General features: G+C 46.9%; 1 protein-coding gene across 2 annotated transcripts in view; it reads right to left on the bottom strand.

Annotated features, from left to right (window-relative positions):
- Positions 1-14,699, bottom strand: part of LDLRAP1 (low density lipoprotein receptor adaptor protein 1) — a 235,336-nt gene extending 220,637 nt beyond the window's left edge. The window contains exon 1 of one of the 2 annotated variants that reach the window (XM_069622730.1): positions 14,519-14,699. In XM_069622730.1, the coding sequence (XP_069478831.1) occupies positions 14,519-14,603 (85 nt within the window). In that variant the 5' untranslated portion in view covers positions 14,604-14,699. The remainder of the gene's footprint in view (positions 1-14,518) is intronic. The other variant, XM_069622731.1, reaches the window with a different exon arrangement.
- Between the last annotated feature and the right edge of the window lie 790 nt (positions 14,700-15,489).

The raw sequence follows: 15,489 nt of genomic DNA, 5'->3' as shown, positions 1-15,489 counted from the left end.
GAAATATGCTATTGTCATGTTTGCTGGCTATCCGCCGGCCCCTCCCTCCCCAGCTTCCTCGCACATGGGCGTGGAAAACTTGGCTTTACTCCCGTCGCGTGGGGGGCTAGTGATGGGAATTTTTTCCCTTATATGCTGCCCCAGGACCAGGCGTTGATTTGAGTAGTGCTCGAATACCTGCAGGTTCATAGCGATTAATATATATTAATGTCCAATTATGAATGCTAAATTACAGTTTATACCCAATGAAGTTCAAGAGTGATGGGAGTTTCCCCTTCATACACGCTGGCCCAGGGTTGGGTTGAGCAGCGCTTTCATACCTGTGGGTTCGTAACGCTATATAAGTGCTGGATTTTGAATGCTAAATTATTCAATTTATACCCAAGGAGTTGTAAGAAAGTTTCCCTTTCAAGGAAACCTTATAGGAAAAGTGCAGGTTTTCCATATGAGCCACCCACTTCAATCCCCACGCCCTAGCAACAGTTTTGCTTACTGAGGCGCAGCTGAAGGCAGCGTCATGTACAATCTCCTTTACATTTTAGAAATGAAATACAAAGTGTCTCTACACTATTTTGGCAATATAGGTATATTGCGTCAGAATTTCGGCCCATGTCTGAGTGCCGCCGCCTGCTCGGCTTCAGGTTCCACCAGAGTTTGGATGTTAGGGTTGTTCCCTGGCGGGCTGTTGATTTCCATACCCTGCTAGGGTAAACAGCTTGTGCTGCGCTTGCTCAGCGTATTCCTTTGTTACAGCAATGGTTTAGCTGTGTGTGAAGCATTAACGCTTACTTTTTTTGTTAAAAGAATTATTTTCTTTTATTTATTTTTCTCATTTTATCCTACCCACAGTTCTTGTCTGTTCCTCATTGCCTGTTTTCTTAGTATATATCTCTGCTACTGCATGGTCCTTGTTTCTGTGACAGATAATTTGTGAGGACCCTACTTGCCTTCATGAGGCGCTAAGGACCTTAGCCTTCTTTCCCTCATCAAGGGGACAGTCCTTGCATGCAGTGCCATCCTCTGGTTTTGTGAGCCAACCCTCTCGACATTGATTGCACAATCCTTGGTATCCTTTGCCCTAGGGGAAATAAAGGGAAGGACCCTACGGAGGGAGAGTGGTTGCTGTGCATTTAAGACATGTATAACCCAGTTGGCTAAAGAGGGATGTAACCTTCATTTTCACTATTTGATGTGCAGGTGCTGGGCTGCTTGATTGAGATCTGTTTGCCTGCTTGGCAACTCTATGCCTCTGCACTTACGGAGCAGCAGTTACCCCTCTTGTGAGGAGGGATGGCTCAAGTGCAACGCATTCCTCTGAGAGGTTAATCAATACAATCCAAGTTTGGATTAGAATACTAGCACTTGAAAATGTGCGGAACATGAAGGGCTGGCTAATAAGAGATTGCCTGCTCGGCATCGCTGAAAACACCTTCATGGCCACAGGATGACGTAAGCCCTTTTCTTAAATCTACCTATCCGGTAGAAGGTGCATCAAGGGGTGCGCACAGTTACTCCTCTGCTCGAGGGGCTTGAGCACAGTGTTTTTTTTGTTCCTTTGGAGGGATTGTGCCGACAGGAGTCCTGCTAGTCATAGGATAGCTCCTGTAATGCCACTGGTGTTCACCAGGGTTTCGTAAATGATGTTCACCTCGAACCCCTGGGGGTTGCTGTAGGTTAACAAGGATCCAATTTGTGCAGTCAATTTCCCTTGCCCTCGTTTTTAGAAGGGGCGGTGATAACAGCCTCCCTCACGGTTTCTCAATTATGAATGAGATAACTACTAATGGGGAGTGGGCATATGTGGTATTTCCAATAGTAAGTATTTTGCAAGTTTTAACATCTATTTGTGGCGCCTCTTAAATGGAAATGTTATCATGCTCATTGTTTCCCGTCTCCTAGCAGATGGTATGGTTGTGTTAAACCTCGAGGATTAGTGCTGGGGGTGTCTCCATTTTTTCCTCCTCTCAGGAGTTTCCGCTTCAGTTCCACTGTTGGGTTCACTCTTATCAATGTCCCTCCCTTTCGTTTTTGGCCTTCCCCATCAGCCCCTGCTGCCTACCAAGTTAATGAAGGTGATAACTCACCTCGGTTCCAAAGGGTTCCGGTGAATATGAATATATATTTTTTTTTCTTTGATACAGTTGGAGATGTCCCTTCCGAGATCACAGAGTTTGTTCTTGGTTTTAGAACGACATTTTAACTCGGCATCTTATCCATTGGGATGATGGACTGCACTTAAGGAATTAGCCGTCTTCTCCCCTGGAAAGGGAGAGGTTTCCCTTAGCTAGCTAATCTAGATGGGCAGATGGCCAGCTCCTTCTGTGTCATTCTTCCAAGCATCCTCGCGAGAATCTATCGTTCTCACATTTAGATCAGCCTTTGGAATGGTTACCCAACTGTTGCACTCAAGAGCCTTTCTCCAAGATCAATTCCAGTTAGCTCCATGACTGGAGCAACACATTGTCAATCAGGATGTTGGTCCAATAACTCAGCAAGTACAGCTCGCTTTGACATCTGTGCAGAGCCTGTGGATGCAGGATCCAATCTCGGCAGGGCCAAACTCAGCCTTTCATCCTCCGAGATCGATAAATGAGCTCCACACTGTGTGCTATAACAAGCAGGGTTCAGATACCTGACGGTTTGTAGTGCTACATTATTAACTCTTTTGCCACGATCTTGTACGGTTGGAGTTCCGATTGAGTGATCTTTTTTCCTTGTGAGAAGGTGGATGCCAGTGCACTGTCTTCGGAGGGTTCCTCCAGGATTGCTCAGTTTCCTTTGGGGTGGGTTTTACCTCCTGTGCTAGGATAGCAGGGGTTGCGAGTTCGGCAGCGCAAACAGACGACGAAGCTAGTGTTGGCCTTCTCGGGAGGGGGGTGGTTCCCTTCCCTATAGGGTTTTTACAGTGCATATTGTAAAGTATCATCCCTTTCCACCCGTGTCTATCTCTAACCGACAGTGTCTCTTATTGTTCCTTCAAGGATTACCCTGTTATTAATTAGAGTATATTTTCATCTTCCTGGGGCTTGCGAAATTTCTTTTCGCAGTGCTCTGTCATCAAGGACTTTGGGAAAGCCTTTAATAAGTCGGTTTCTTTTAGCTGGCGGCTATTCAGTGAATGGGTATGTGAATCAGATTCGATTCCGTTTCTTCCTTAACAGAAATAGGTATTTCTAGTAGAATGGTCTACAAAGGGTACATTACATGTAGATTGCAATTTGCTGCCGTTAACTCAGCGATTCATGGTCGCTAAGGGTGAAAGCAGTGGTTTGGCAGTACTTGGTGCGCAGGACCATCAGGTCCATTGACTTTGGGGTTCCACTTTAACTAGGTGTTTCTTATAGGCTACGATTATATTGTGTGGTGTTCCCGCATTTTCTGTCTTTCCAAGGAAGGATTGTCTGTCCTACAACTGTTTTCAAAGTTATCCATGTGGAGTTTCTTCCTGTTAAAGTGCATCTCCTGTATCAGTCCTTTAGATATGGACAGTGGAAAGTTTCTCCCGGGGGGAGGCGAAATCACCTTTTTATTGCCAGAATGGGTACCCGTAGGGTTTCCTCCATCTATTGGGAGATTTTCTAATGTACAAGTTAGTGTTTTAAAATGCTTAAGTTGCACTTGACCCCTAAATCCCCCTCAGCTGCTTCCTGTGGGAACACAATTGCGGGGTCTCTTACCCTTGGGCCATATGGATTAAGTAGATTTTGCAGAGAGGGAGTCCATTGCTCCTTCAGTGGAAGATGCTATAGTGTTTAAGACGCTCTCCTGTGGGGAGGGAATTATCAAAGCAGCTGATTGGTCATGGGAATAATATTTGGAATTATTTTATTTTATCACAAGTGTATTGCTCAGGTTGGGATGCAAGGGCTTTGAACTTGCTTAATATGAAGCCTCCTGTCATGCCATAGAATGGGAAATCCCCCTCACTAACATGACAGTGGGCTTATATTCTATTAAAGACAGGAGGCGAGTATTATCCCACCCACCCTCCCTTTGTATTGGATGTTCTGTTCCATCCACACTTCGATTACATTGTTTCAGATTTCGGGTAAGAAGTCCTATCCAGAAGAACTTAGTCATAGCTTTAGGCTGTGGAAAGGTTGAGATCTCTCTCTCCAGTTTCGCTGGATCCTTTCTCCGCACTACGCAGTTCAATTGTTACATTGGGCGTCTGGTGCAAAACAGCTGCAGAAAGAGGGGTTGGGGTTAGAGTAATGGACATATACGAGGGTCCCTGCTCATTGGTCCCCTGCAGGGCATGACCTGTCCGCCATGATGGTTTGGGGAGTTCCCCATGCATTGACATTGAACTCCATCTAGTTCTGTTGTTGAAACTTTGTAAAAGTTTCTTTGCTGCTGTGGTTTCAGAGTAAAGATTGAAATGCATAATACTCGCCTCCTGTCTTTAATAGAATCTAAACCCCCTGTCAGGTTAGTGAGGGGGGGGATTTCCCATTGCACAACGTGGCGAGGAAAAGCAGGACCTGGTGAAGGTTACTAAGCAACAGCCAGCTCAGCCAAAGGCTTCACGAGCTGAAGTTGGTTTACTCTGAAGAGTGTACAAGTGGTTTTTCGAAGGAGCATGTGGCGTTATTTAAACTCAGCTAAAAATGTTGTACCCTGAATACGGAGCACAACAAGTTCTCTGCACAGCCATGCAGCCAGCAGCAAAGAAAAATAAATACTCATGCTGTGGGCTGAGGAAACAGAAGAAATCCATGGGTGGCCATGGGTAAGAAAGCATCGGAGTGAGGAGTCAGAGGATGAAGGGGACATCACAGTAGATCAGAGGTATTCAAACGGTGGGGGGGTGGCCCCATCTCCATCCCTGGGGGGCCGTCAGAGTCCAGCAAGAAATCCAAAAAAAAAATCTTTCGTTCGGAAGAAATGGCAGGGGCAGCAGCTCACATGGTCGGGCAGAAGCATGAAACTGTCTCAGGCACCAATGAAAAAGTGGGCCGCAGTTATAAATGGATATTCATCCTTTAGTCACAGACTGAATAGTAACCAAGGGGGTGATTTGTGTTAAAATGTAATTAAATTGTGATCAAAATCTAACTGCATAGTGAAGTAACTCAAACTGGCCCACATTGGCCAAAAAGGTGTCCCATTTTAAATGGCCCTCACTAGCATTTTGCATTTTTGATACATGCACTGCCCTATAGGCCAGTCTGAGCCTGGCGGCTGATCCATAATGGTGAGGGGCACCCACCCAGTAGCCCCCTCACCCATTATGGGGGACGCTAAGGAGACAAGCCAGTGAAACAAGGAGCACTCCCTCAACTGCTTTTTCCAGCTGAGGGAGTGATCCTGGGATGGCTGAACTGTCAAAAGGGAAACACTATTTCCCTTTGACAGTTCAGTGCCCCCATCCGCACATGCTCACTGAGCCATGCAAGGCTGGGCGTTTTGCCAGCATTGCATAGCATTGGAAATGCTGGCTGGGGCACTGCATGTCTGTGCGAGGGAGAGCTCCTGCGCCTCCTTGCACATATGGACAGAGCAGCCTGGAGCAGGGCGTTTCAGCACCCACATGCAGAAGGTAGGTTTATGTTTAATTTAAACATGTGTAAGGATGCATGTATGCTTGTTTTATGAGTGAGTGTATGGTGATGGATGCTCGTATGAATGTTGAGTGTTTTGGTCCATTGAGCCGATTGAGAAGTGGTGGAAGAAGGGTTGTACAACAAAGGCATTTTAAAAATGCGAGAAGGGATTGTTGCCTTTGTTGCACAATCGCCCCTACCCACCTGCCAAAGTCGGCTCTCCTGAGGTGCTGTGGAGCCCAGGTAACAGGGATTGTAGTTTTTTACTGGATTTCTATCAGATGTCCAGTCAAAAAAAATATCATGCTTTCCCCCTGGTCCCCCAGCACCAATTTCAAACAGTTTGGCCATTTTTTTAAAAAAATTTTTTTTTAAGTATGCTCTATAATGCAACATTTTAACCCATTATTTAAAAAAATATAATCATGGGGGAAACCCCTGATGCCCCCCTCAATTGCTTCAGGGTCTCTCCCTGCGCTCAGTCATTTCTAAGGTAAATAGTTACGCCCCTCCACTTCAAAAATTCACCACTGTTGGGAACGGGATGGGGAGCCCAGGGAATGTGGTGGGAGCAGGATGGGTGGGAACCATGAGATAGTGGTGGGAGCAGGGTGGGGAAAGCCCATGGTATGTGATGGGGTGGAGAGAGCCCAGGTCTATGTAGGAGTGGGATGAGGGAGCCCAGGGACTATACTGGGAGTAGGGTGTGGTGACAGCATGCAATAGTGGTGACAGCCCAGCGGCAACATGCTCGCCTAGTGGTGACAACCCAGGAGGACAGCTCAGCGGCAACGTGCTCGCCTAGTGGCGACAGCCCAGGAGGACAGCTCAGCGGCAACGTGCTCGCCTAGTGGCGACAGCCCGGGAGGATAGCTCAGCGGCAATGTGCTCGCCTTGAAAGCAAGACGAAGCAACACAGGTTCAATCCCAGAGTCCGCGCTTAGAAACCTCTGGGTATTAAGCGTGTTATAAATAATCGATCATATCATACATGCTGTCCATTTGGCATTTTGGGGCGTGTCCTGGCCTGCCCAAATTTTTCTCTGCGGGCCCCAGCCCAAAACGTTTGAAGACCACTGCAGTACAGGGAGACGCGGCACCTCCAGCAACAAAGAAAGCTAAAGGAGATGCAGAGCCAGGTAAACAGACACCGACACAAGAAGGTGGCAAGAAAGGTAAAAAAGTGGCCAACATGTCAGATATGTTAGATAGCTTTGCAACCAAATATTTGATGCAACAGAATGCAAAAAGTGAGCAAATGATGTCCAAAATGAGGGAGAAACAGCAACCTATAGAGGCAGAAATTATAAAGTGCAGGGGGCGAGGGGCCTTTAAAAGCATGGACCAGCCCCAATCATACACCGTAGCAAACAGGGGCAACGGGGCCTGGAGCGCCAGGCACCCCACCAAACATAATATAGTACCAATTACAGTACAGAAAGATGACATAATGGTCACAAGTGTGCAGCTAGGGGAATTTTAAAACACTTAGAAACTGGGATTTTAAAACCGATACAAAATAATCACTAGCCTGAACATGGTGAGATATTGTCACTGAGAAGCCCAGCAAAAGGGTCTGCTTGCATTTAAATATCCCAAAAAGATAGAAGAGAAAGCAACAAGAAATGCGCAAGTAGAATGCACCTGGGACAATTTATTATTTTAGCAACCATAATACTGAGAAAACACCCCAGGGTGGGTTTAAGTTATTAGCATATATAAGGTGGTCTATGGGGCGGGACGCATGGCTCCCATAGGAAGATTTAGGAGGGCCATGTCTGAGTGACCAAAGATTGAAGAGGATGAGGTCCAAAATATGAATGGGAAACTACCATCAAAAGGGGAAAAGGCACAGTCCCATAACAAGGCAACATATGCTAGCAGCAATAAACCCTCTGAACCTGAGAAACAGAAAAGGGGAGCATCCCTTTTGGAAGAAGCAGCCATGGCAAGTCCAATACTCGCAGCCAGTACAAAACGCAAAATGCCAACAAAGCTCCCATTTGCTGGAATTTTGAAAATGGCAAAGCACATGGGGCAAGGAATGCAGGTAGAGGCACAATTGCTCAAATTGCAGGGGAGATCACCCACCCCTGCCAGGCTAAAGGGGTTGCAATAAAGAAGAGAGTTGAGAAAAAATTAGACTGAGCCAGGGAAGTTCCCAATCAAAGGGTTTAAAACAGCACTACCTGCATATCCAAACAGAAACAGCCTAGCAATTGAAAAGTGCTTCAAGGAAACAGCCTAGCAATTGAAAAGTGCTTCAAGGAAACAGCCTAGCAATTGAAAAGTGCTTCAAGGAAGGTTTTCACAAACCAATTCAGGGCAAAGGGGCATCAAAAATCCCAAAACAAATCTAAACTCAGCAAGAGAACTTAGAAATAATGGGCAAAAATGTAAAAGGAATTAACTAGGAAGAAACGGGGTGGGGTCATGGGAACAAATGCCATTAAAAATATATATAGTTTCCCCTTTGGGTTTGGTACCCAAGGAGGATACTGGAAAGAAAAAAGGAGAATGATACATCAGTTATCATACCCAAAAGGGCAGTCCGTGAACAACGGAATCCCAGAAACAGAATCAGCAGTGACCTACACACATTTCTAGGAGGCACTCAGAATAGTCAGGAAATGCAGAAAGGGGGCTCTGATGGCAAAATTGGACATACTCTGCATTTAGACTGTTACCCATCCACCCAAACTCACAGCCTTGGTTGAGTTTCTCTTTTGATAAACAGTTTTACGTGGCTAAGTGCCTACCAGTGGGGTGTGCAGTATCATGTGCACTAATTAACCAGTTCAGCTCATTTTTACAGGGGGTATTTCTAAAACAGGTACCGGAGACACATATTTGGATGGTTTCGTGTTGGTAGGGCAACCAGAAACAGAAGAGTGCCAAAGGGCAATGACAAATAAGAAATGGCTGCACAATGGGGCATACCATTGGCAATGGAAAAGACAACCAAACTGGCAACAAAACAATTTTCTTAGGAATAGAAATAGACACCAAAGCAGGATTTTGCAGAATATCAAGCGCTTAGGGGAAGAACTGTTGAATAAAAATCAAGAAAATGGGGAAGAGAAAAGAGCTCAGTCGGGGAGATCCAATCACTGGCAGGAAGTTTGAACTTGCAGCCAGGGTTATGCCACAAGGCAAGGCTTTCGCAAAGGAGCTTAGAACCAAGGACAAAAGCCTGTAGCAAGCGACATCTGCACATCGGACTGGGGGGGAAGGGGTGAGAAAAGATCCAAGAATATGGGAAGGTTTCCTCACATATTTCAATGGTACAACACTTGAGGGCGCCATGGAATACAAGTGACAAAAAGAGTACCCTTTACTGATTAAGCAGGGAGCAGAGGCTTTGGGGCCATACTGGGGACAAACTGGGTTGCCGGAGAATGGCCGGCCACATGGCATCCAGGAGGCAGGACTAAAAAAACATTACGCTCCTGGAGAGCATACCCATCTGGCTAGCACTACATATCTGGAGCAGGTGTTGGCAAACACTGAACTGCATGGTCAGACAACATGGCAGTGGTGGGAATTATTAACAGAAGGACATCCAAGTGCCAGGTAGTACTGAAAGTTTTAAGAGCAATCACCAAAATTACACTGTTTGAAGAATATCATGGTCAGAGCAAAGCACATTGCAGGGACAGACAATAACATTGCTGATGCATCATCTAGTTTTCAGTGGACAAAATTTCGCCAAATGCACCAAAGTATATGACAAAGATCCCAAATGACTGCTGGGATATTCTGGAAAAGGAAAAGCAGCATCAATGCCGAACGGCCGGGGCCGGGATGCACAACCAGCACCAAACACCTTAGACAAGGGTGAATGCAGACAAATACTGCCAACGAAAGAGGGTTACTTTTAGATCTGTCCTAGAGGGCCCTGGCAGACAGCCAATATAGTAAGTGCCTCAAAATGGTACTAAATTTGACAGGCCTAACCCCATGTAGAGTTAATACATTTTTGGGGTGGGCTTACAGACAGGGATTGAAGAGGGAATGGCCGAAAAAGACACTACAGCTGTGGCTTATTTTTTCAAAATTGTAGGGAGACTCAGACCCCACCCGGAGTTCCCCAATTTCATATGCCTTAAAAGGCTGGGATAAAGTGGGAGGGCCACAAATAGACAAAGGCAGCCCACTAGACTTCCAGAAGCTAGTTAAAATGAAACCCTGCTGTTTACAACAGCTTTCTCTTTAGCATATTTTGGGGCGTTCACAGTGAACGAGGTCATAGCGTCAAACAAAAAAGCCAGCAATGGGTTGGAGATGGACATAAGGGTGAGGGCAGACAGCATCACCATTGACGTCCAGAAGTCCAAAACAGGCTACAAAAGAGAAATAAATATCTCTTGTATTGATGATTCTAACAACTGTCCAGTATGCACCACCAACAAATATTGCATGCAGCGCCCGCTGGCAGGAGGCAGGTTCCTGATCCACAGGGACACCTGCCCTGAGTGACTTTCAGTTCAAAGGAATACTGATGAAGGCCATTTGCAAATCAGGGCGGGACCCTAAAGGAGTTTGGGACCCATCCATTTAGATTTGGCGCAGCGACAACTGCATGGCAAGGGGGCTTGGGACCCAGCAACAAGCATAAGGGGTTGGAAGTCGGAATGTTTCAAAAGATACACAAGACCAGAACTAATCTAAACCTTTTTTCCACAACAGATTAAGACGCCCCAATCAAATCAGCCTGGATAATAGGGCACTTGTTTGTGTGCAGAACAGGGAGATGGGCTGAGGAAACATTTAAAAACACCATCGCCTTATGGTGGGGCTACTGTGGCCAGATATCCATGAAAAATTGCCGGACCGGGTGGCGTACAGGGACCACCAGAATTCCTGGTCATACACCTAGGGGGCAATGACCTAGCCTCAATGGGAAGGATTGAAAGAGGGATAGAGAAATTCTGCGCGCAACCAGAGGTTTCGGCTTCATCAGCTACAGCGCGATATCCCTAGACGAACCAACAAAGACTGGACACTTCTCAGTAACAGGACGGAAGCAAATCAATAGAGATAGGGGTCCATCTGTCAGCAAGTGGATGACGGTAGCAACTTTTGGGGGAACCTTTAAGGCAGGCAACCAGTCCAGGTGTGGCGGTATGGGCCAGAGGGCGCAACCTCAGGACCTGGTGCGCAAAAGTACACATTAGGTTATGGTTATTACCACATAATTATGTGCAATAAAAACCCATGGCCTTTTTATTGCCAACACTCAATGTTTCGTGTGGTATATGGGGGAAATCTGAGTTCCAGTTGTCTATCTTTGGGTCCACCGGTTATAGCCAGTACTGCGCAGGGGGGAACCCCGGAGCTCTAAAGCAGGGGCTATTAACCTGTGCCCCATGGAAGACAGGATAGGGTGAGGGGGCAGGACACCGTGGCTGTGCGTAACCACCCTCTCCCTCTTTCCTTTCATTGCCCCGCAGATTCTGGAGCCAGGCAGGAGGAAGGACAAGGGAGTAGCAACACCTTGGCCAGCACACCAAGGAGGTGCTAAGCACCCCAGGGCAGGCAGTAAACAGGTAGCCAACAACAAAAGAAGCACCCCGGGGTGCAACATGCCGTCGGCCACCAATCGGCTGGGGGATGGACAACAAAAAGCCTGCACACAGGGAGAACAAACCCCAGGGCCAACCCCTGGGACAATATAAGGAGCAGCAATTGCAGCAAGAAACCACAATTTAGTTTGGGACTCTGCATGGAGCCACAAGCAAGTAGCTTGCTTACGCAGAGTACTTTCTCTTTTCCCAAAACCCTCCCACCCAAGAAAAAGGGAGCGGAGAAGATACAGGGCAACGTACGGGGCCCAAACTGTTGTGGGACCAAGAAGGCAGCATGGGCCAGAGGGTGCAACCTCAGGACCTTGTGCCCAAAAGTACATATTATGTTTATGGGTACTACCACATAATGATGTGCAATACAACCCCCCCAGCCTTTTTATTGCCAACACTCACTCAATGTTTATATGGGGGAAATCTGGGTTCCAGCTGTCTATCTTTGGGTACACCGGTTATACTGATCTGGTCCATCCTTACTGCAACTGCCCACACAGCTCCTGCCCTTACCTGCTCTCCTGCCCTTGCCTGCTCAGGGGTAGCAGTGGGGCTAACTTTGCTGGAAAAGTTTGCAGGGGGGGGGCAAACACCTTCGCCCCCCCCATAAATGTACACCTATGCTACTCAGTCCCTGCAGCTGCATGTACTGCCCGCTTACTGGCAGGCCATTTCCTGCTCAGATCAGTGCAGTACCAGCATACAGACACCGAGGCGCTACCTGCACGAATTGGCCGTGTGGGAAGCAAAAACGGCCAGAACATGTCAATTAACATAGGCCCTGACATGAGGCTTGGTGGCCCATTATTTACGTTGAAAAAGAAACCACTGCGACCCCAATTATTCCTCTGGCCCAGTCCGCTTGCACTGCCAAAAGGCCCTTCATATTTGCCATTTAGAAAGGTGGTAAGGAGCAAAAACTGTTTGTGCTACATGAAACAACAAGAGTTTGGCCCGCCCTCCCTACCCCCGCTCCCCAACTATTTTTGTAAAACAATTGGGTGGAGCCTGAAGATTAACGTCGCCCACCCCCCCCCCTACGGGGGGTAAGTGCATTTACTTTGAAATGCTTAGCAGAAAACATTTCAACACAGCAGATGGAAATTCTGACAAACACACCAAGTCGCTGGTTTTCCCCACAGCCAGAAGCCAGTAATTACATGGCTTCATTCACAATGCAACAGCACTCTGCATGCCAAGGCGTGTAGAGCACTGCCTTAGCTATACAGCTGGTGGCCGACAAGTCCCAGGTTGCAAAAAGGTGGTTGCCAAAGGAAAAATAAAAAGTAGGGTCTGCGTTTTAATAAATAGCTTTTGGGACACTTAGTACCACAAACAAGTAGTTAGACTTCAGTGTTTTGTTAACACTGAAACTGCAGACACTAGTATTAAATACATAATTGGTTCTTAGACTTCTCCCTCAACTCACTTCGGCCAGATGGGACTACAAAATGCACTTTCCACTTGGTTTTACAACCAACAACCGTCCTGAATATTTTTCGCCTGAAACTCACTTACAAGAACTAAATTGTTCAGCAAGGAACCATTTTGGATTCCAAACACATGTTATTGTAAAGGTATTTATATAGCACACCTTTCCAGGCGCATCTGTAAACAAAAAGGTGTGGGGGGGTAGGTTAGTGGGTGAAGAGGCGTAGGAGAGTGAGAGGTGGTGTACTGTTGGCAGCTTCAGTTCGGTTTTCACTGTGCGCCGAGCTTGGGTGTGCATATAGGATTGGAGCGGCTCCTCGCGTGCTGTTGCGATCTATGTGTTGATGGTTGGTGTGGTGAAGTCTGTGCAGTTTGCTGTGAGAGAGGTGGTTGTGTGGGTTTTTGTGTTAAGTATATAGAAGTGCGAGGTTAGTGGTATGACTGCCACATTTTTAGGCTTCGAGTGCCTTCCCAAAAAAATAGAGCACTGCCAGAAATGGTAAAAGTGGTCACAGCACATGCCCTGCAGGAGTAGGTCATATGTCATACGAGCCCTGTAATTTGATTTGCAATCTGAGAATTTGTACCAATTTAAAAAAAAGGTGGGACCAGGAAGTCAAAGAATGCTAAGGAAAAAACGGGATGACTTCCAGTGTGGCATAGGAAGAGACTATGGTCCCCAGACCTCACAATAACTGCTCATAACCTAGGCATCCTCTGCCAGGGACTCCTGCGATGTGAACAAAAACACGCCCACCACACCCATATCGTGTTACACCAGATGACCGCTTACTAAAAACTCCATCCCCATGGAATCCTTCAGACATGCACCATGTTTTTAAGGAAACGCTAGCTAGCCACTCCACTCTGGGAATTGTAGTTTTGCCCTTTGATTCAAGTGTCGGTCTATGTGTACTAGAATGCAAAGAAAAATTGAATATCTCAGAATGCGTTATCCATCGTAGCGCTTAAACATTCCTGCATAAAGCACTAACACTGCATTTATTTCATCTGGCAAAAATCAATTAAATCACCACACTGAAACAGAACCAATCATGCAGGAAAAGAGACCACTAACCCGATTCCCCCAGCCAGCCAGGGTCCATTTTAAAATGGAAGTCAGGTACAATTGCAGATCTGTTGTACATTAACGCGTGTTTCCAAGTTCCCTGTGGCAAGCAGGCCTGTACCTGGCATGTTTTCTTTTCTTCTCCCTCTGAATCCATAGCTGTGGTTTCCACATGCCATGAGAATAACCTATCCTGCTCTGTACTTTGCGTTATGGGTTTGTGATTGTGTCCTGTATGTAACGGTGTTTGTCATTTAATGTTGTTTTCGGGTCCACGATCACTCCCTAATGTCATGTAAGTATTTTGTTTAATACGTTGGTACGTTCTGAAAGTTGCAGTTCTGGTTAACTTGAATTTAACACCTTGCACGAAATCCTGACATCAATTATTTGCAAGTAAAGTTGGGCCTGGAATTGCGGTAACAAGGCGTTATTTTGTCAAGATACTAATAACGCGTTCTAAGAAACAGAATTGTGGCTTATATCTCCGTCTCTCAGTGACAACTATTACGCAAAGACTATTGGCTTTGTGCTTTCCATAATAAACTGTCCTTCCCTCCAGCCCCCTAACACCCTTTTCAGGATTTAAAGCTACCCCTCCCCCAGTACAAGAGTGAAAAAGAAAAACCGCAAAAAGGGATGCATAAACAAACTCCCCAGCCCTGGAAAGAAACCACATCACGCTGCAATGGGGCCTGAAGTCTTAATGGCCATCTTACTATTCAGGCCACTTTATCAGCGCTTTGCATGCTGGGTCTTGTAGGCTCATATTTCTACTACTGAACAATAAACAAGTAGTCAAGTGCTGGGGAGTGGGGACTGCCGGGCAGGTGGCCAAAGCCTTTTTAGGGAGGTGAACCTCACCCACCGCGGGGGGAGTGGTTACCACTTACTCTTGTGCTTGCCGGCTCCCCAGGACTGCTTGGCCAGGCTGGGGGTCCTAATAATGGCCCTGCCCGCAGACTTCAGGGCGTCCATAGATCTCCCGGAGCAGGCGAGCACAGGGCGCACGACTTCTAAACTTCCACAAACTTTTTTTCAGCCCGAGTCGACGAATTTTCGCGTCTATGTGGGGAGGGAGGTATTTATGTAAATATGTCAGTCTCATGACTGCTGGCCCTGCCCCCCAGGGCGGCTGAGGCGGGGCTCGGGCAGGATAGGGAGGGGTACGCAGCGGGACAGGAGGTCAGGTTGAGGTGGGGACTCGAGATAGCACGAAGAGAGGTAGGAGCGGGCCAGTAACACTAACACGAGTAGCCTGGAAACAACGCGCGGCGAGGCGGCGAACAGGGCGCACCCCGGTTTACAGGGACGTGCCAAATTCTGTATCCACAAAAATGTTTTCTTATTTGATCCACTATGGCATTAAAAGTCAATGGGAAAATGCGAATCTCCCACTTGGGGGTTATCGGATGTTGCCATTTGTAAGCTCGGGCTAAGACATTTTGGGGGCGGACACGGGTGTCCCCCTCCCCCCGAACTTTTATGGCACACCTTATCGTCCCACTCATTTGGCAGAGGCTCCTTACATTTAGATGTCATGCCCCCCCAACATTTTTTCAGAATAGTTACCCACTGGCTAAGGTACATATGTGGGTGACGGGCAGCAGCAATAACACCAGCGGGTGGAGGGTATAGATAAGTACCCGCGCAAGCTTGGGGGTAGAGGGCATAGTTAGGGTCGGACTGGGGCTGTCAGTGCACTAATGAAAAAGTGGCCGGGTCCCAAATGGCAGTTTCTTCCCTTTTTCCCCTTTATTGTCCATGGTTGATTACAAACCGTATACACCATCAAATACATTACATAAGTCACAGCAATCATACAACCTCCAAAACTTTAGAATTCCTTAGCTAATGGGGGTTG

Source organism: Ambystoma mexicanum, chromosome 11 (genome assembly GCF_040938575.1).
Source record: "Ambystoma mexicanum isolate Mex_15411 chromosome 11, UKY_AmexF1_1, whole genome shotgun sequence".
NCBI lineage: Eukaryota > Metazoa > Chordata > Amphibia > Caudata > Ambystomatidae > Ambystoma > Ambystoma mexicanum.
Note: the sequence above shows the minus strand (reverse complement) of the source record. Positions and strands in the feature narration are given on the sequence as shown.